This window comes from Hoplias malabaricus, chromosome 4 (assembly GCF_029633855.1).
Source record: "Hoplias malabaricus isolate fHopMal1 chromosome 4, fHopMal1.hap1, whole genome shotgun sequence".
Lineage (NCBI taxonomy): Eukaryota > Metazoa > Chordata > Actinopteri > Characiformes > Erythrinidae > Hoplias > Hoplias malabaricus.
The window spans coordinates 41,007-63,349 of record NC_089803.1 but is presented as its reverse complement, the minus strand read 5'-3'; the positions used below and the strand labels follow the sequence as shown (position 1 = coordinate 63,349).

Genomic DNA, 22,343 nt, shown 5'->3' with positions numbered 1-22,343 from the left:
CATATTGATTGACTGAGCGAAGGAACAGGGATCAACAGATTTAATATTATGAAAAGAGATAAGTCTTTTAACAGATTGGTAAGCTACATTCATAGGGACAGAGTACAGAAGGAGCTTATGGTCAGAGAGTGGAAACAGGAGAGGATGAAGGTTGTGAACCAGGACAGAAGAAGAACAGACTAGGTCAAGTGTGTGACCTGTGTCGTGAGTAAGAAAATCTACATGTTGAGTGAAGGAATAGCAGTCAAGGAGAGCTAAAAAATCAGTCACATACTTGGTGTTAACATTCATTCATTATCTGTAACCGCTTATTCAGTTCAGGGTCGCAGTGGGTCCAGAGCCTACCTGGAATCATTGGGCGCAAGGCGGGAATACACCCTGGAGGGGGCGCCAGTCCTTCACAGGGCAACACACACACACACAGACACTTTTGAGTCGCCAATTTACCATGTGCTTTTGGACTGTGGGAGGAAACCCACGCGGACACGGGGAGAACACCGGAGTGGGAATCGAACCCACAACCTCCAGGCCCCTGGAGCTGTGTGACTGCAACACTACCTGCTGCGCCACCGTGTCGCCTGAGTGTTAACATGTGTACTGAAATAGTAATCACCTGGTTGTTTCTATGTTTCTGTTAGGAAATGGAGATCAAATGCATTGTCCAATATTAGTTCTTGCAACAGATAAGATTTGTTTGTGAGTGAGAGAACATTAAGGAGGGCAAATGAGGAACTAGCAGGGACAAGGGTAAGAGAGCAAGACCAGAAAGAGCAAATTGTAATAGGGTACAGATTTGTTGCGATTTGGAATTAAGCCATGGTGAACATCACCAGCTCTGCAGGCAGCAACAACAAAATGTTTGGAGAGACAGTGAAAATATCTATGTTTGCGTAGTTCAGCAGCCATATAACTCACAAACATTGAGTTGAACAGGGGGTCAAAATTCATGTGGGGGCAATCAGGGAGGGGCAAAAGTGGAATAGCCAGTCATAGTAGACAGCAGGTTAGGGTTAGTGAGTGAGTTGGAACAAAGTAGATGCATAGCCACGGTGCTAGCAGGCACTGTAGCCGGAGTTGAAGCAGGACAGCAGCGAAGCTAATCAGCACAGCAGGTGGGAGCCACAGAGTTGGGCAGGACAGCTGTGATTCTAACCGATCTGGTTCCGCAGTGTTGAGGTAGGACTGATAACTACCTCAACCGTGATAACCGTGAAGATTACAACCAGTGATCTGTGAGGATAGGAGCCAAATAATCAGGGCAGTAAAAAGTCAAATGGGAATCATACAAAACAAAACACACAGGGAGAAGGGGCAGTCAACAAATCACCTCCAGCGTGCTCTCACCCAGAGAGACAGACAGAAGACTTTATTTTACTCTTCATAAATGAACCAGTTTACAGAAGTCTGAATAACACCAATGGAGGATAGCCTATTAAGGAAGTTGGTGTGACAAATCGTGTATAAACTCACTCATATTGCTGTGGTGTGTGTGTTGCAGGTACAAACTCAGTCATATTGCTGTGGACACTGTCGCTGGACCATATCGGAACCACACCGTGGTCTTCCTGGGCTCAGACGATGGACATGTTCTGAAAGTCCTGATGAATTTGAACCCTAACTCCTCCTACAGTGCCACCCTGCTGGAGGATATACATGTTTACAACCCCTCAAAGTCAGTGATAGCTCCCACACTTTACACCTGTACTCTACACCCTACCTCTAACACCTCCTACAGTGCCACCCTGCTGGAGGATATACATGTTTACAACCCCTCAAATCAAATCAAATCAAATTTATTTGTATAGCGCTTTTTACAACTGATGTTGTCACAAAGCAGCTTCACAGAATTCCAGTAAGACAAAGTCAGTGATAGCTCCCACACTTTACACCTGTACCCTACACCCTACCTCTAACACCTCCTACAGTGCCACCTTGCTAGAGGATATACACATTTACAACCCCTCAAAGTCAGTGATAGCTCCCACACTTTACACCTGTACCCTACACCCTACCTCTAACACCTCCTACAGTCCCACCCTGCTGAAGGATATACATGTTTACAACCCCTCAAAGTCAGTGATACCTTTCACACTTTACACCTGTACCCTACACCCTACCTCTAACACCTCCTACAGTGCCACCCTGCTGGAGGATATACATGTTTATAATCCCTCAAAGTCAGTGATATGTCCCACACTTTACACCTGTACTGTACACCCTATCCTTAACACCTCCTACAGTGCCACCCTACTAGATGATATACATGTTTACAATCCCTCAAAGTCTGTGATACCTCCAACACTTTACACCTGTACCTTACACCCTATCCCTAACACCTCCTACAGTGCCACCCTGCTGGAGGATATACAGGTTTACAACCCCTAACACCTCCTACAGTCTCACCCTGCTGGAGGATATACACATTTACAATCCCTCAAAGTCAGTGATATGTCCCACACTTTACACCCCTACCCCACCTCTAACTACTCCTACAGTGCCACACCTCTGGAAGATATACACATTTACAATCCCTCAAAGTCACTGATACCTCCCACACTTTTCACCTGTACCCTACAACCTACACCTTACCCATAAGACCTCCTACAGTGCCACCCTGCTGGAGGATATACACGTTTACAACCCCTCAAAGCCTGTGATACCTCCCACACTTTACACCCCCTACCCTACACCATACACCTTACCCCTAACACCTCCTACAGTGCCACCCTGCTGGAGGATATACACATTTACAACCCCTAACACCTCCTACAGTCCCACCATGCTGGAGGATATACATGTTTACAACCCCTCAAAATCAGTAATATGTCCCACACTTAACACCCCTTACCCTACACTCTACACCCTATCCCTAATTCCTCTGTACCCTACTTCTTAAATCAAATCAAATTTATTTATATAGCGCTTTTCACAACTGATGTGGTCACAAAGCAGCTTCACAGAATTCCAGTTAAACTTTTTTTCCAATTAAATTTCTTAAATGATTTACTCTAATCCCTGCACTTTACCTTTACTCCCTGTACCCTAAACCCAAACCTCCCTCAGAACAAAGCCACCTCCTTGTCTCCAAATTTGAACCAGCAGTGTCAGTCTAAGATATGAGTTTACTGGTGTGTGTGTGTGATAGGTGTGAAGGAACTCGCAAGCTGTTGGGTCTGGAGAGAAGAGTGTTGGGTTTGGAACTGGATAAGGAGAACCATGCTCTGTTTGTGGCTTTCTCCAGCTGCATTATCAGAGTTCCACTCAGCCACTGTACTAAGAAGAACAGGAACTGTAGGAGGTAACACACAGAGACATGTGATGCACTGTGCATTAATGAACTGGTTTCAATGAAGATAAACAGATCAGGTGTCACTTAGAGGGAGAGTGTGTTCAGTTGTGGACAGTGAGGGGCAGTGGGAGACAATGAGCGATAGAGGGGGACAATGAGGGACAGCAGGAGACAGTGAGGGACTCAGCTGATTGAACAATAGTGGATGTATGGGAGAGTGGGAGACAGTGAGAGGCATTGGGAGACAGTGAGGGGCAGTGGGAGACAATGAGCGATAGAGAGGGACAATGAGGGACAGCAGGAGACAGTAAGGGACTCAGCTGATTGAACAATAGTGGATGGTATGGGACAGTGGGAGACAATGAGAGGCAGTGGTAGACAGTGAGGGTCAGTGGGACAGAGTAAGGAATTCTGCTGATGGAATAATAGGAGATGGTATGGGACAGTGAGGTCATTTGTGAAGAGTGGACATAAAGAGGGGCAGTGGGAGAGAGTGAGAGATAATGGGAGACAGTGAGAGGCAGTGGGAGAAAGTGAGGGACAGTGGGAGATAATGAGGGAGAGTGAGGGACAGTGGAAGACAGTGAGAGACAGTGAGGGGCAGTGGGAGATAACGAGGGAGAGTGAGGGACAGTGGAAGACAGTGAGAGACAGTGAGGGGCAGTGGGAGATAACGAGGGAGAGTGAGGGGCAGTGGGAGACAGTGAGGGAGAGTGGGAGATAATGAGGGAGAGTGAGGGACAGTGGAAGACAGTGAGAGACAGTGAGGGGCAGTGGGAGATAACGAGGGAGAGTGAGGGGCAGTGGGAGACAGTGAGGGAGAGTGGGAGATAATGAGGAAGAGTGAGGGACAGTGGGAGACAGTAAGAGGCAGTGGGAGACAGTGAGGGACAGTGAGGGAGATAATGAGAGAGAGAGGGGCAGTGGGAGACAGTGAGGGACAGTGGGAAACAATGAGAGGCAGTGGGAGACAGTGAGGGTGAGTGGGAGATAATGAGAGAGAGAGAGGGGCAGTGAGAGACAGTGGGACATAATGAGGGAGAGAGAGGGACAGTCACAGACAGAGAGGGACAGTGGGAGACAGTGAGAGGCAGTGGGAGACAGGGAAGGGCAGTGGGAGATAATGAGGAAGAGAGAGGGACAGTGGGAAACAGTGAGGGGCAGTGAGAGACAGTGAGGGGCAGTGAGAGACAGTGATGGACAGTGGAAGACAGTGAGAGGCAGTGGGAGATATTGAGGGAGAGTGAGGGACAGTGGGAGACAGTGAGAGGCAGTTGGAGACAGTCTGAGACAGTGAGAGGCAGTGGGAGACAGTCTGAGACAGTGGGAGATAATGAGGGAGATAGAGGGACAGTGTGAAACAGGGAGGGGCAGTGAGAGACATTGAGGGAGAGTGGGAGATAATGAGGAAGAGTGAGGGACATTGGGAGACATTATGAGGCAGTGGGAGACAGTGAGGGACAGTGGGAGACAGTGAGAGGCAGTGGGAGATAATGAGGGAAAGTGAGGGACAGTGGGAGACAGTGAGAGGCAGTGGGAAAGAGTGAGGGACAGTGGGAGACAGTGAGAGGCAGTGGGTGTCAGTGAGGGGCAGTGGGAGATATTGAGGGAGAGTGAGGGACAGTGGGAGACAATGAGGGACAGTGGGAGACAATGAGGGACAGTGGGAGACAGTGAGAGGCAGTGAGAGACAGTGAGGGACAGTGGGAGACTGAGAGGCAGTGAGAGACAGTGGGAGACAGTGAGGGACAGTGGGAGACAGTGAGGGACAGTGGGAGATAATGAGGGTGAGTGAGGGGCAGTGGGAGACAGTGAGGGACAGTGGGAGACAGTGAGGGACAGTGGGAGACAGTGAGGGACAGTGAGTGACAGTGGGAGACAATGAGGGACAGTGGGAGACAGTGAGAGGCAGTGGGAGACAGTGAGAGGCAGTGAGAGACAGTGAGGGACAGTGAGGGACAGTGGGAGACAGTGAGGGGCAGTGAGGGGCAGTAGAAGACAGTGAGGGACAGTGGGAGACAGTGAGAGGCAGTGAGGGGCAGTGGGAGACAGTGATGGGCAGTGGGAGACAGTGAGGGAGAGTGAGGGGCAGTGGGAGACAGTGAGGGAGAGTGAGGGGCAGTGGGAGACAGTGAGGGAGAGTGAGGGGCAGTGGGAGACAGTGAGAGGCAGTGGGAGACAGTGAGGGAGTTTGGGAGATAATGAGGGAGAGTGATGGACAGTCGGAGAGTGAGTGTTATGACCCAGTCTAGGGTTGAGCTGTAACAGAATGATGTATGTGTTTGTATTAATATATGTTAAGGGAATAACTGTAACAGAGAAGTAAATGGTTAAACAAAAGGACACAAACGGAAACACAGAAAGGATAATGAATAGAATATATATTGTAAATGTGATATGGACAATGAAACCAAACACCAGTGAACTTCAGGATGGCCTTAAGCCGACAAAAACAACAAACAAACACCCCTCCTAACTGACCCACAAACAACTCTAACTTACCGAAGTGTAAACAAAAGACAACACCTTACCTTACTCCCTGTCTATTCACAAAAACACACACAAAACCCACTCCCAAAACAAACGGCAGCCAACCCTACTCTGGTGAAATATATATATATATATATATATATATATATATATATACAGTGTTTACAATAATTTACAAAAGATAGATCTAGCGTCAGTATTCAAAAGGGCAAAAACAAACTCGTAGTCTAAGTAGGAATGGATCAAAGTCAAAACCAGGTAAACAGAATTCAATATACACAACACAAATCACAGAGCACAAAGCAAAGCTCTCCAGCAGTGTACACAGAGACGTATTTATGATTCCCACCGGGATGACGTAGACGAAACGTTGACAGACACAACACATGGACTGGATGGCGGACCGGACTCAGGACGATGAACAAATACACGAACTGGAAACTGGAATGAACTCTAGACGGGTGAACAAACATGGACTGGAACAGATTGCAGAACCTATACATTTACAGAGATAGTGAGAGAGAGAGAGAGAAAACACACACATACACAGCGCAACGTAACATGAGGAACAGTCGGATACAGTGAGGGGTAGTGGGAGACAGCGTGGGACAGTGGGAGACAGTGAGGGATAGTGAGAGACAGCATGGGACAGTGAGAGACAATGATGGACAGTGGGAGACCCTGTGGAAATACAGGAGAGTGACGAGTCCTTACCCTTGTCTCGCAGTTGAAGCCATTGTTGTAGCTGATGTGGCCACCTGTGTTTTGTTACCTGCCCGGTTTGGCCTGCACATGCACAGACCCTCGTGACTGTATTTTATAGCAACAGAGAAAATGCTTTCCAAATCAGAGCAGCAGTGTGTGAGTAACTTTAAATACACACTGAGCCACAAGTTAATATTTCCTCACCCCTTTACAGTTTTAAACTGGAGCACCGGCAGAGTGTGTTTGTATATCTGTGTAGATGTAATGAGGTAGTGTTCTGTTTAAATAACAATGTAGGTCACACACTGTTCAACCAAAGAGGGCCATGTCTATCAGTAAAGTGTACACAAGCTGATGCATACGCAGTCTAAATTGGGCAGCATTGCAAATCTGGTAGTTACAGCTGAATTCACTAATTGGGTTCTGACCAATAGGAAAATGTCTCTCTGAAAATATAGATCACTTCCTGTGTTCCTCTACACAATGAATGTCAAAATAAAAGCCTGTTAAAACATGATCTACCAGTCCCTTCGAGTGAGCAGTGAAATTCATTGCATCCCAAATGTTTAATAACTCTGATATTGTGTCTTTGTGTATTTACCATGTGACACACACACACACACACACACACACAATGAGAGCGCTAGTCTCAGGTCAGTGTTGACACTCCTGCTGTCTGTCTCACATCCAGCCGCTGTCTCTCCTCACGTGACCCCTACTGCGTCTGGCTGCAGACAGGACATTGTGTTGACGTGTCACCAGGGCTTCAGTAAGTATACATCACATCCTTTCGGCACAAGCAGTAACCCGAAGGGGTGCACACAGAGACAGAGTGAGAGACACAGAGAGTAAGAGTAATCAAAGGAAAACTGCTTATCTGGAACACTGGTGAAAACAAATCCATACTCAGAACAGACTGAACTGTTATCTGGCCCTAAAACATGAACATGTGTATATAATGAATACATTCTGAATTCTTTTCGATAAAATGAATAAGTAATGCTTTTATTACACGTATAATATTTATTTCTTATCATTGCTTATATTATACTCTTGTTATGCTTTGACAAAACACTTGTACATTTGTCATGTCAATAAAGCAAATTTGAATTTGAAAGAGACAGTCAGACAAAGAGAGGAACAGACACACACACACACACACTGACCTGCTGATGCTCTACTTTGTTCAGGAAAGCTACTGACTCTAACAGCTGTCATTCCAGACTCATTCATATTATCAGTATTCACCAAGACACCTGTGTGTGTGTGTTTGTTTGCGTGTGTGTGTGTGCTTAGGCCAGGTTTTGAACAGGATGTTAATGGAGATGAAGTACAGATTCCTGACACATGTAATAGTAAGTTTCTATTTAAACTTTGAAGACATTCCTTTACAAAAACAAACTAAAATAGAGTTAATATTTTATTTTTACACTTTGCAGCTATTACACATTTTAAAAACTTTCTGAATATAAATAACTGTGTAGAACTGTGCACAAATAAACCACAGCAATGAGGTACTGTAGCTACTTACGTATCTTCATTGTACTTTGTTTTGGAGTGTGTTTTCTGTGCAGATGTGAATATTGAAGCAGATAGTAATTTGCACTTTGTCAGGGTCAGACCCAGAGATAATGGTGGAAATAAAACTAGTGTGAAAATGATCACTGACCTTTACATCCATGAATAAAAATAAATGTTTTATATGATGACATCTGTGTGGTCATTCACTCATTAAAACATATTACTTTTGGTCTTTGTTTATTTGTTTCAGTAAACATTTCAAGAGGAAATCATACCTTCGAAACAGATTCATTGTTTGGTTAGTAACATTCCTTCAGTTCCTTCAGTTCCCTTTAATGCAAATGTAAAAAAAAAAATAGACCTGTGTCAAAGTAAAATAACTGGTCAGTGGTTATTTAATGTGATTTCTGGAATGGAAATATTTATTTGATGAATGTATTAGTTCTGTTCTCGTTCATTTTAATATTAGTGTAATAATATTTCAGTAAATACATGTTCAATGTGAATTTTTTAAATCCTAAAATGGATTGAGGTAGGCTCTATTTTATGTCGTTTCAGCATCTTTAACTATTAATTGATAAATAGCTATGGGCAGTTTCACACACTGTTATATGAATCCGTTTCATGAGCTGCACAATGCTGATCCTCATTGATGAATTTTCCCAAAAAATACCCTCTCAATGCAATTTTTCTGTCCTCATGTTTCATTTTATATGCGTCCTGTGCACTGAGCCCCCAGACAAATGAAAAAAGTATCATTGTAATTCCAGCAGCATTCACTGAGTTGTTGCTGCACTACTGGGTAACAGTTATTGTAACAGTGTGGAATATTAGTCAAGGCCAAAGAAGATAATACACATAGCAATTTGAAGCCTTCCCACTGATTAAACTCAGTATTGTGGTTCTCTGATTTAGCACCTTGTACTGTGGGGTCCAAATGTTGTAAGGAACTGATCTGATTCCTTTGGTGCCTTATAGCTGTTAGTGTTGCTAGTTAACATTAGTTAACTTCAACAACACAAAGCATTACTAATAAAAATAAAATGTACACAATGTTAAATATAAATATATGATATGAAACATCAAATATTTGCTACATGATTAGATGTTGAGGAGTAATTCAAAAAGCAGGTACATGTATCAGTAATAACATTTCTGATGTAATTTTAACTTTAGCAAATACTACTAAAAATAAATATTTTACTTAATCTAAGGTTCTATTCTCTGTAACTCTTTGCAGAACCAGTCTTTACAGGTAACTTGCATTAGAAAAGTTTTTTTAAATATTGAGAAAATACACAGACAAGAAAAAATACCAAGATTTCATTCATTCATTATCTGTAACCGCTTATCCAGTTCAGGGTCGCGGAATAGCAAGATTTATTTATCATTAAAAGCTTATTTCATTTTATTACAATTTCTTAGGGAGTCTCAGTTTCACTCACATTTGCCCTCAAAGAAAAAGCTTCCAAAGGTTGAACTCTGTGTTGCTGCAGAAAGTGTCTCCTGGGGTTGTGGGTTTGAGCCCCTCTGTAGTTGGAGGGTTGACTGGATAACCTAAAGTTTCCAAAGGGGTCTGTGTGTATATGTCATCCTGTGATGGATTGGTGCCCCATTCAGGGTTTGGTCCTGCCTTGTGCCTAATGATTCTGGGTCAATTCCGCACCCAATGCCACCCTGAATGGTGTACATGGGTACAGACATTGAATTGGTTAGTTTGTATTTTTCTCTCTAACTCTCTAACATTCAACTTCCAATCTCATTTTCTATTCTCTCTACCATTCTTATTTTCCTCTCATTTATCCAATAAATCTATCTCTCTATCTCTCTCAACTCTCCTACTTTCCCCTCATCTCTCCTCTGTCTTTTCCCTTCCTCTTTCTCCTCCATTTCACTATCTACCCCTTCTCTCCTTTGCAGGTGTGCCGGTTGTCTCTGTGGATGAGGAGTCAGGTGGAACCTCCAAATACATGCTGCTGATTGCATTTGTTTTGATGGCGTTTGTGTGTGGAGTGTTTCTATCAATGCTGATGTTTTCCTGTTACTGTGGTCAGTATGGTCAGCATGTTGTAACTTCAGAACCACAGCCCAAACTTGGCCTTACCAATCTCAGCAACTTCCTGGAGCCTCAAGCACTCAGAGCCTCTGAACAAATCTATTGTTCAGTCCTGTCCAAGTACAATCACCACACAGGACCTTTCCAGCAGCAGTCTTACCTGCCCAATCCTGAGGACATTGCTGAACTGACTAGCAAATATACAAACACCCTTAATAGCAGGTTGGAACAGAACCCCACCAGCAAAGACCTGGAGGGGAAGGAATCAACTCACCAGGTCTCTGCTTCCATTCAAGGTCTCAGTGACTACAAAACTTCCTTGTCCCTGTCCCACAAACTAACAGGTTCTGTGTCCATTACTCAGTCTCCAGCTGACGGGCATGGCTCTGGTCCAGTCTTGGCTCTGCATGAGTTTCTTAATCATGTGGATCAAGAGGTAGGTGTGGCTTCTGAAGGGGACAGAATTGCTGCAGTGACACCAGAACTCTTGTCAGGAGCTTCAGGTCGTGCCCACTGTGTGGTCTTGGTTGGCACTTCATACTATAGTTCCTCCACCCTCCCACAGGACCACGAGCTTCCAGCAGATCAGGGAGAATTACTCCTCCACCCTGAGTTAGAGACAAAGAGAGAAAGTGATCGACCAACCAGAGGAGAGAGAGATGAAGCAATGAAAAAGAAATTGGAGGGCCCAGTGCTGCATCCACTTCAATGTATTTCCCTAATTAAATTGCGTAGTGCAGCTGCAGTGTCCCGTCAGCACAGCTTTAACCAGCAGGGGGCACTGCAGCACAGGCTTGACAATATGAGCCCCAGCAGCGATGTCAGCGCCACAATTCACAGACAACATTGCTTTGAGATTGAACGCAGTTATAGATCTGACAGATTTGAACACAATGACAGATCTGACAGGATTGACCACAGTGACGGATCTGACAGGACTGACCACAGTGACGGATCTGACAGGACTGACCACAGTGACGGATCTGACAGGTTTGACCACAGTGACAGATCTGACAGGATTAACCACAGTGACAGATCTGACAAGTTTGACCACAGTGACAGATCTGAGAGGACTGACCGCAGTTATAGAGCTTACAGGTTTGACCACAGGGACAGAGCTAACAGGACTGACCACAGGGACAGAGCTGACAGGCTTGACCACAGTGACAGAGCTGACAGGACTGACCACAGTGACAGAGCTGACAGGACTGACCACAGGGACAGAGCTGACAGGAGTGACCACAGTTTCAGTGCTGACAGGACTGACCACAGGGACAGAGTTGACAGGAGTGACCACAGTTTCAGTGCTGACAGGTTTGACCACAGAGACAGAGCTGACAGGACTGACCACAGCAGTAAAGGAGCTGATGAGTTTGTCTGTTACGACTCAGCCAGATTCAATGACACTAACAGATCTGATGTTTGTGACTATAGGCCTCTGCTTCCTGGGGGTTCATGCCTCACTCGTCAACATAGTTACAGTGAGCAGCCACACACATCATACCATCACAGCGCTGCAATTATCCGCCGTACAGCTTCATTCAAACCACACACCTCCTGTGACTGACTCTCTATCTGAGAGCTTGCTATAAACTGACTGTGGATTGAAGCCTGTGAACAATAAAAGAATATTATCCAGCTTATTTAAAATACCTTAATTAACATTTTACATAATAAGAAAAGCAGTGTGGACAATGTGGATCACATTGCTTTTACTCTATGATACATTATAAAAAAAAAAAATTACCTTTGTAATTTAGGATAAAAACAGATTTAAAAAACTGAAACGAGGTCTTATAAACCCTAAAGGCAGGAATTATTTCTAAAGAATATGTTCATTTTCTCAGTTATTTCTTTGTTAGCGTTTAATGCTGTTATTTTGAGTCCTCCGTGTGAATGCTGTATGTATAATGTGTAATTTTCATAATATTACTACTCATACTCAATAATTAACACTCGTTAATGTACAGCCCATTTGAGACCACATCACTGTCTGAACTGAACCTTACCCATGTCTTAATGAACTGGGGTAGTGTATGTCCTGTACATTGGTGGTCTTTGATTTCACTTCAGTATTGTACTCCAGACAGGAGAAGTGCCCTGTTTGTTTGAAAGAAGCTGTTTTTGCTTGTTTCTGTATTTGCTCCTACAGATTATTTCCACAGGATTATTTATGACAGAGAGCAGAAATGACAGTTTGCCAGAATCCAACAGCAAAAAGCTGGTGGTAAAACTAAATAAACATACACTATTTTGCCAACCGTATCTGCTTGTACTTATAAAAATGAGTGACATCCCATTCTTAATCCATATGGTTTTATATGATGTTGATCCACATGTTGCAGCTTTAACAGCTTCATCTCTTCTAGAAAGGCTTTCCACAAGGTTTAAGAATGTTCTGGTTGAGGTCAGGATTCTGGGCAAGTTTTTTCCATTCATTGGAAATAAGGCACTGAGCCCAAATCCAGAAATCAACCTCACACCATAATTCCTCCTACTCCAAACTTAAGTCTTGGCACAATGCAGTCAGACAAGTATCTTTCTCCTGGCAACAACCAAAACCAGTCTTGTCCATCAGATCATCAGACAGAGAAGTGTGATTTTTCTTCACTGCTTTAGAGTCCAGTGGCAGCATGTTTTACACCACTGCATCTGGCACTTTGCATTGCGCTTGGTGACATAAGGCTTGGATGCAGCTGCTCAGCAATGGAAACCCATTCCACACACTGATAATGAGTTAATCTGAAGGCCATGAGAAGTTTGGAGGTCAGTAGCAACTGATACTGCAGAAAGTTGGTGACCTCTGCACACACTGTGGTTTGCTCAGGACCACTGACCACATATTTTACGTGGCCTACCGCTTAATGGTTGAGTTGCTGTCATTTCCAATTGCTTCCACTTTGTTATAATAGCACTGTCAGTTGACCACTCTGGAGTAATTACTAACAATGAAATGTCATCTCGACTTGTTGCACAGGTGGCATTCTATCACGGTACCATGCTGGAATTCACTGAGCTCGAGTGAGACCCATTCTTTCACAAATATTTGTAAAAGCAGTCTGCAGACCTAGGTGCTTGGATTCATACACCTGTGGCCATGGAAGTAATTGGAACCCTTGGATTCAATGAAATGGATACACGAGGAAATACTTTTGGCAATTTAGCACTAATTAATCCCATCAACAGCCACTAAATTTACTGTCCTCAGTCATTGGTCCATTGGACACATTGGAGCTAGACAGACTAACCAAATATTTATGTAATACATTCAATCAACTTTTGATAATGTAACATTATGACAGAAAAAAAATCTCGCTCCATGGGATAATGAAAAAAAAAACCCACTCACCTTAAAATAAACTCTAAAGAAATTAGAGTGGAAATAGTGGTCAACTAAACTGGAAGCATTTCACTGTGCCTGAAAAGAGAGCCTTAGAATATAGAAGGACACTCATTGAAGCTCTTTTAGCATACCCGTCCTCCCTGATTGAAAATAATAAAGACAATCATAGAGTACTGTTTAGCGTGATCTCTAAACTTACAAAAAAAAACAAAAAAAAAACTACTGACTGCTTTTATGGACTTTTTAAATGATAAAATTGAAATATTAGACAATTCATTCCATTTTAATAAATCCAAATTGTAAGTAAGCTGGTGTGGCTGATATGGAAAAAAAACATAGCTGCGTTAGTTCAACCTGTACACTTGATGCAATATCAAATCAAATTTATTTATATAGTGCCTTTTTCAACTGACACTGTCACAAAGCATCTTCACGTAATTAGTATCTGAGCAGAAAATTTAAATCAAAGCCCAGTGTGCGCAGTCAAAGGTGACAGTGGCAAGGAAAAACTCCCTTGAAAAAGACACTTCAGGAGGAACCAAGACTCACAGGGGATCCATCCTCCTCTGATCAAACTAATGATCATCAGCTAAGTATCATTATGCTACAGTACAACAACAACAACAACAACAATAATAATAATAATAATAATAAAAGTGACATCAATCTGGGGGCATAATAATAGTGCACCAGATTGGAAGCATCAGTCAGAGTGTTGCTAATCTGAGTCCATTTCTAGTTCAGTGTAGTTGATCATGGTGAGTGGTAAGGGACTGGCAGCAGTAGATGGAGGTGAACAGCTGGTCTGGTGTGGGCCAACTAAATGATTTAAAGACATTTTAAGCAGTTTTAATCAATCCTGTGTAAGAATAATATTTATGAAAATTTACAATCTGCTTTTAGGCCACACCATAGCACTGAGGTGGCTCTAGTTAAGATAACAAATTACCTTCTTCTCGCCTCTGATCAAGGCTGCATATCCATGCTGGTGCTACTTGACCTTAATGCAGCTTTTAATACAATTGACCATATTATCCTGCTAGAAAGACTAAAGTATATGGTTGAAATCACAGGACTGGCCCTATCCTGGTTTAAGTCTTACCTTACAGATCACTATCAGTTTATTCAAATAAATAATGTCTCCTTCAACCATAAAAAATAAGATTTGGAATCCCCCAAACCTCAATTTTAGAACCTATTTTATTTATATTAAACATGCTGGCACTATGGTCATAGTTATTAGCTGGCATGACATTACCTTCCACATTTGTGGTGATAATACACAGATATACAAACTAACACTACACAAAATGGAGGTCTGTAAAATATGAGAAGCACTGGATGTTGCACAACCTTCTTCTACTAAACAGAGTCAAAACAGAGGTTCTTCTTCTAGGTCCAAAACCTGCTATAAATAAGGCATTCGACTTAGTGACTACTAAATTTAGCTGATTTCCATGTTCTTCACTTGATCTGTATATAGATAACATTACAAAAACATCTGGGGAGGGTTTTCACGCTGAGTATGAAAAAGTGGAAGTAATTGTAGGATAATTTTAATCAAAATGTAACAAGATTCATAACAAAGACAAAAAGAAAAAGACACACAAAAAAAGGCACACCCGTAAGTAATTAACACAAAAGTAACTAATGATAATCATACACTAGACATTTTTTATTATATGTGTTTAGCTATTGTTCTTTCTGCTTATGCCACCCTTATACCAAATGACCGACTGTGACAGTGAAATCTCTTGAAATTTTCCAATGTCTGAGTAAAATCATGTAAATATTGCTGTTGCATTGCGCTCCCATCGTCTTGATATTTTAGAGTGAGGGTGTTAGGAGAGCAGTTTTAACTTGGTATATTTCTGGTTTTGATGCTCCAATAAAATCAGCTGTGTTTAAAATGATCATAAGTCATCATATAGTGACATGGACATTGTAAATAACTAATAAATATTGCTAAGTACACAGAAAACAACCTTTGTCAACCAGTCACAACCTTTTCAAACTATATTCAATCGAACACATGACAAAGACAAGATATTTAATGTTCAAATGGATAAAGCTTGTTGTTTTGCAAATATTCACTCATTTTGAATTTGAGGCCGGCAACATGTTCCAAAGGAGATGGGACAGGGACAACAAAAGACTGGGAATTTGAGGAACACCTGTTTGGAACAGTCCACAGGTGAACAGGTAAATTTGAAACAGGTAAGTGTCATGATTGGGGATAAAGGGAGTATCCCCAAAGGGATGGGGCGAGGTTCACCACTTTGTGAATGACTGTGTGAGTTGTGTCCCTGTGTGAATCTCAATATACAATTGCATAGAATTTAAGGATGTCATTATCTAAAGTCTATAACATCATCAAAAGTTTCAGAGAATCTGGAGATATCTCTGCAATAAGTGGCAAGGCCGAAAACCAACATTGAATGCCTATGACCTTCGATCCCTCAGGCGGCACTGCATTAAAAATTGACATCAAGTGTTCTGGCTCAGGAACACTTCAGAAAACCATTGTCAATGAACACATTTCATTGCTCCATCTACAAGTGCAATGCAAAGCATAAGAGTGGGTTAATTTGTCCTGAAACTATTACCCCAAACACTAAGTAATACAGACAAATCACCCCCACCCTTTACACCTTGAGTACTTTATTGGGTACCCTTCCTCACTGACAGGGGCAAAAAGCAAATCAAAACAGCGACTGTAGGCAAGGTAACCTATAGCAATGGAATGAAAAAGACAAGGTTAGCCTATATCAATCCCATTGATTCTCCCTTGCAGAGTTAGGCTCTCACACATGCTCACACACCCCTCCATTACCTTCAACCACTCAAGGGTGAGCCTACAAAGTTTTCACTGGGGCTGGTCTGCTTCCGCACATGCTATATGCCTCCTTCTGCAAAATCCCTGAATCTAATAACAAAAACACAAATCATACTGACATAAATAACCCTACACTATTCTACAGCTATGCCCCTAAAATTCCCAGCTTACTAATTAAAATAACTTCCACCTAAGACTTTATTTTATCCATCCATCCATTATCCACCGCTTATCCGGGTCCGGGTCGCGGGGGAAGCAGTCGGAGCAAAGAAACCCAGACCTCCCTCTCCCCAGCCACCGACGCCAGCTCCTCCGGGGGTATACCGAGGCGTTCCCAGGCCAGTCGAGACATATAGTCTCTCCAGCGTGTTCTTGGTCTGCCCCGGGGCCTCCTCCCCGTTGGACATCCCCGGAACACCTCTCCAGGAAGGCGTCCAGGAGGCATCCGAACCAGATGCCCGAACCACCTCAACTGGCTCCTCTCGACGTGGAGGAGCAGCGGCTCCACTCCGAGTCTCTCCCGGATGTCCGAGCTCCTAACCCTGTCTCTAAGGGAGAGTCCAGACATCCTGCGGAGAAAACTCATTTCAGCCGCTTGTACCCGCGATCTCGTTCTTTCGGTCACTACCCAAAGCTCGTGACCATAGGTGAGGGTTGGGACGTAGATTGAACGGTAAATCGAGAGCTTTGCTTTTCTGCTCAGCTCTTTCTTCACCACAACGGACCGGTACAGAGCCCGCATTACTGCTGACGCTGCACCGATCCGCCTGTCAATCTCACGCTCCATCTTTCCCTCACTCGTGAACAAGACCCCGAGGTATTTAAACTCCTCCACTTGAGGCAGGATCTCACTTCCAACCTGGAGAGAGCATTCCACCCTTTTCCGACTGAGTACCATGGACTCGGACTTGGAGGTACTGATCCTCATCCCTACTGCTTCACACTTGGCTGCAAACTGGTCCAGCAAGAGCTGGAGGTCCCGGCTCGATGAAGCCAACAAGACCACATCATCTGCAAAAAGCAGACATGGGATCCTGAGACCACCAAACCGGACACCCTCCCCCACTTGGCTACGCCGAGAAATTCTGTCCATAAAAATTGTGAACAGAACCGGTGACAACGGGCAGCCCTGACGGAGTCCAACTCCGACTGGAAACCAATCGGACTTACTGCCAGCCATACGAACCAGACTCCTGCTCTGTTTGTACAGGGACTGGATAGCTCGTAACAAAGAGCCCAGTACCCCATACTCCCTGAGCACCCCCCACAGAATACCCCGAGGGACACGGTCGAATGCCTTCTCCAGATCCACAAAACACATGTAGACTGGTTGAGCAAACTCCCATGCACCCTCCAGGATCCTAGCGAGGGTAAAGAGCTGGTCCTGTGTTCCACGACCGGGGCGGAATCCGCATTGTTCCTCCTGGATCCAAGGTTCAACTATCGGTCGGACTCTCTTCTCCAGTACCCCCGCATAGACCTTACCGGGGAGGCTGAGGAGTGTGGTCCCCCTATAGTTGGAACACACCCTCCGATCCCCCTTTTTAAAAAGGGGAACCACCACCCCAGTCTGCCAGTCCAGAGGCACTGCCCCCGATGTCCACGCGATGTTGCAAAGACGTGTCAACCAGGACAGCCCCACAACATCCAGAGCCTTGAGGAACCCGGGGTGAACCTCATCCACCCCCGGGGCCCTACCGCCAAGGAGTTTCACTACCACCTTGGCCACTTCAGCCCCAGTGATAGACGAGCCCCCCCCGGGGTCCCCAAGCTCTGCTTCCTCTGCGGAAGACGTGCTGGTGGGATTGAGAAGATCCTCGAAGTATTCCTTCCACCGTCTGGTGACGTCCCCAGTCGAGGTCAACAGTTCCCCACCCCCACCATATACAGTGTTGGTGGAAAACTGCTTTCCCCTCCTGAGTCGCCTGACGGTTTGCCAGAAACTTCTCAGAGCCGACCGAAAGTCGTTTTCCATGTTCTCACCGAACTCCTCCCACACCCGAGTTTTTGCCTCAGCGACTGCCGAGGCCGCGAGCCGCTTGGCTCCTCGGTACCTGTCGGCTGCCTCCGGAGTCCCCTGAGCCAACCAGGCTCGATAGGACTCTTTCTTCAGCTTGACAACCCCCCTCACCCGGGGTGTCCACCACCGAGTGCGGGGATTGCCACCCCGACAGGCACCGACAACCTTGCAGCCACAGCTCTGTTCAGCCGCCTCAACAATGGAGGTCCGGAACATGGCCCACTCGGACTCAATGTCACCGGCCTCCCCCGGGATGCAGTCGAAGCTCTGCCAGATGTGGGAGTTGAAGATCTTTCTGACAGGTTCCTCTGCCAAACGTTCCCAGCAAACCCTCAGCACATATTTGGGCCTGCCAGGTCTGTCCGGCATCCTCCCCCGCCATCTGATCCAACACACCACAAGGTGGTGATCAGTTGACAGCTCAGCGCCTCTCTTCACCCGAGTGTCCAGAACATATGGCCGCAGGTCAGATGATACGACTATAAAATTGATCATCGAAATGCGGCCTAGGGTGTCCTGATGCCAGGTGTACTTGTGGACACCCTTATGTTCGAACATGGTGTTCGTAATGGACAAACTGTGACGAGCACAGAAATCCAATAACTGAACACCACTCGGGTTCAGATCAGCGGGGCCGTTCCTCCCAATCACGCCCCTCCAGGTCTCACTGTCATTACCCACGTGAGCGTTGAAGTCCTCCAGCAGAACAATGGAGTCCCCAGAATGAGTGTTCTCCAGCACTCCCTCTAGGGTCCCCAAGAAGGCATGGTACTCTGAACTGCTGTTCGGTGCATAAGCACAAACAACAGTCAGAGCCCTTTCCCCAACCCGAAGGCGCAGGGAAATTACCCTCTCATCCACTGGGGTAAACCCCAACGTACAGGTGCCAAGCCGGGGGGCTATGAGTAAGCCCACACCTGCCTTACGCCTCTCACCCTGGGCAACTCCAGAGTGAAAGAGCATCCAGCCCCTCTCGAGGAGATTGGTTCCAGAGCCCATACTGTGTGTCGAGGTGAGCCCAACTATATCTAGTCGGTACCTCTCAACCTCACGCACCAGCTCAGGCTCTTTTCCCACCAGAGAGGTTACGTTCCATGTTTCAAAAGCCAGTTTCAGTAACCGAGGATCGGAACGCCAGGGCCCCCGACCCCGACCACCACTCGATCCACAATGCACCAGACCCGGATTACTACCTCTCCCACAGGTGGTGGGCCCATGGGAGAGTGGACCCATGTATCCCCTTCGGGCTAAGCCTGGCCGGACTCCATAGGTGAAAGTCCGGCCACCAGGCGCTCGCCAAGGAGCCCCTCCCCCAGGCCTGGCTCCAGGGTGAGGCCCCGGTAACCCTGCTCCGGGCAAGGGAGGCTGTGTCCTCGTTGTTATCTTTTTCATTCGTGTCTTTATGGATCACTCTTTGTCTGGCCCATCACCTAGGACCAATTTGCCTTGGGAGACCCTACCAGGGGCTATTGCCCCCGAAAACATAGCTCCTAGGCTCACGCAGGCAAACAAACCCCTCCACCACGTTAAGGTGGTGATCCAAGGAGGAGGACTTTATTTTATAATAATAATAAAGCTAAACATCCATTAAAACATAACTGTGAATACAAATGTACACTGTGGAAAATATTATTAATAAAAGTAATTGTATGGTTTGGTTTTAGTTGACATTAACCCCCTGGAGTCTGAGGGGTTTTCAGACACCCTGGTGTAGTCTGACATGCCTTGATTGTTTTACAAATTGTACGCATCTGAAATGATTTTTTCTCAAAGTGTTACACGTGCATTTTTCAGAACTATCTCTGCAACAACAATGTTGATCAGTAAGAGTGTCATACATCTATATTTTGATTAAATTTACTCTAAACTTAGACTTTCCAAAAACCTATTTTCAGAAGTGCTGATATACTGTGAAAAAACACATTCTAAACATTTCTTGCCGGGACCTTTGAGGTCAAAACTTTGTGAACACGGGTCTTGGCAACACACTGCTGATTCTACTTTTCATAAATTGTATGTAATTTTATACTTAGGACATAACAAATGTGAGGTGACACTCTGTTTTTCTCAGTCACTGGCTCCTACGTTGCATATGTATGAAGATAGGTGCGAAAACCGAGGTGCGAGGTCCCCACCCCACTGCCTAATGAATGGCCTATTAGCTGTCACCGCCACAGCTGTCAAAAGAGAAGAGACCAGAGGCAGAGTTTATCACAGTTTATTTAAAAAAAAGAGAACTAAACAAGCAATAAAAACAAAAAAATAAATAACTGGCATGAATTAAAATAAATGGAAAATGTGTTCACATGTAAACATAGTGATAATATACTAAAGATAGTCATACTGTATATCCTTGTTTGTGTATATATGTATTAGTCAGTTCAACAAAAGATGCCAGTCTCTAAAACAGTTTCTGTCTGGCTGCATGCAAAGGTAGACATCACACTGTTCACATTTCCATGGGGTTTTTGCATACCACACAGCTGTTCAACAAGCTCTTCCATGAATGCCTTGTGGGTCAGGCTGCCCTGTTGCATAAGTTGTTGTGGAGAATGTAGGCATTGGTAGCAGCAATGTCCAAGAAGTGAAGAAACAGTTTTCTGTACCACTTCAAAGTTTTGTGCTGAGTTGTGTACTGCAAAATGCTAAACTTACAGAGCAGATGTGGAAGGACCATGTGTTTACACGTTGGTGGTTGCAGACTTGGTTGACGCCGTGGTCTTTGCTTGGAGGTGGAGTATTTTCCACATTTCTGAAAGAAAAATAATAAGAAATGTGAGCTTCTGAGCAGTTACAAAGATTAGCTATACATGCCAACAGTCACTACAACTAATAATTACTTGTATTTCAAATACAGTACTTACATATGACCTATGTATAGCAGTACATAGCATAACAAGCTACATAGGATGACACTATTACATTCACACAGGCCATTTACACATGACATTACCACACTAGGCTAAACATATACAGCCATAAGCCACACTTATGGTACTGGAGCCTCGCATGGTAATGTTAGTACTCTCAGCATGCACACTCAGATTAGCAACAGGCTACACTTGAATGTCCCGTTTACACAACAGCAGGTTTTTTTACATTAATTTATGCTTTCATATACAAATTAATACTTATTTAATTTATTCTTTATTTTAATTTATCCGGAATTCACGGAGTGTACACAGTAAGCGCGAAGCGTGGGTTTGTTTCATTTGAAAGGAAATATTTCACTTACCTATCACAAAAATCCTCCTTCGGATCAAATGCATCTAAAAAATAAATCTTTCTTCGTCACTGTCCTCCCCGCTTTCGTCAGATTAGCTGAAATCCTCTTCATTTTCCAGAACAAAGCTCTCCTCCGCAGCTTCCGTGAGTGCGACATGACGAAGCTCCACGTAAACAATTCCGCGACATGTGCTCTGTGTTTCTAACAAGCGAATGGGCGTTTTCATGCAAATTATCAGCCAATGATCCTCCACTAGCAGCTGCCGAATTACCATAGTGTCAACATATGAATGGCAGAACGCGTCTATGGGCGGAACAAAAAAGCTTGTGCCTCAAAAATGTCCCGGTTGTTGTTTACGCTTCTCTCACAAGATTATAAATATATATATCGTTTCATCCTATATATAGTTGGAAAGTAGACCCTTCAAGGTTTTCAATTTTATCCCGCCGGCGGCATAGCCGAAAAAGTAACCCTGCAAGGTTTAGGCAACATAAGTACATGCAGGACAGTAGTCAAAACAGGAAAGTCAGGGGTTCACAGCAAGCAATATGCAGACAGTTAATTTTGAACAATCTTGCAAAGCTTAGGCTGACGAAGTGTAAAGAAGCAGTGACACAGAAAGTAGAGACTGGCGGGTACCCACTGCTAATCAGCTGAGGCAGAACAGAATGTTCAATAACACTTACATATCCAGACAGAAAAACAGTTATACACACATAGCAACCGCCTAGCAATGCTGATGCACACAAACTGAGGTCCAATCACAAACAGACACCTTGCTTAAGTGTCAGACAGAACATAGTATAAGAAGAGGAGTCAGAAAGCAAGGTCTTCGGAGAACAGGAGGTAAAAGGCTA

At 44.4% G+C, this 22,343-nt stretch overlaps 1 protein-coding gene across 1 annotated transcript in view; it reads left to right on the top strand.

Moving 5' to 3' along the window:
• LOC136694443 (semaphorin-6C-like) overlaps positions 1–12,261 on the top strand; it is a 31,166-nt gene extending 18,905 nt beyond the window's left edge. Inside the window, exons 13-18 of the mRNA XM_066668002.1 lie at positions 1,499–1,672; positions 3,146–3,298; positions 7,176–7,253; positions 7,781–7,839; positions 8,256–8,303; positions 9,926–12,261. Of these exons, the coding sequence (XP_066524099.1) occupies positions 1,499–1,672; positions 3,146–3,298; positions 7,176–7,253; positions 7,781–7,839; positions 8,256–8,303; positions 9,926–11,628 (2,215 nt within the window). The 3' untranslated portion in view covers positions 11,629–12,261. The remainder of the gene's footprint in view (positions 1–1,498; positions 1,673–3,145; positions 3,299–7,175; positions 7,254–7,780; positions 7,840–8,255; positions 8,304–9,925) is intronic.
• Positions 12,262–22,343: the final 10,082 nt, after the last annotated feature.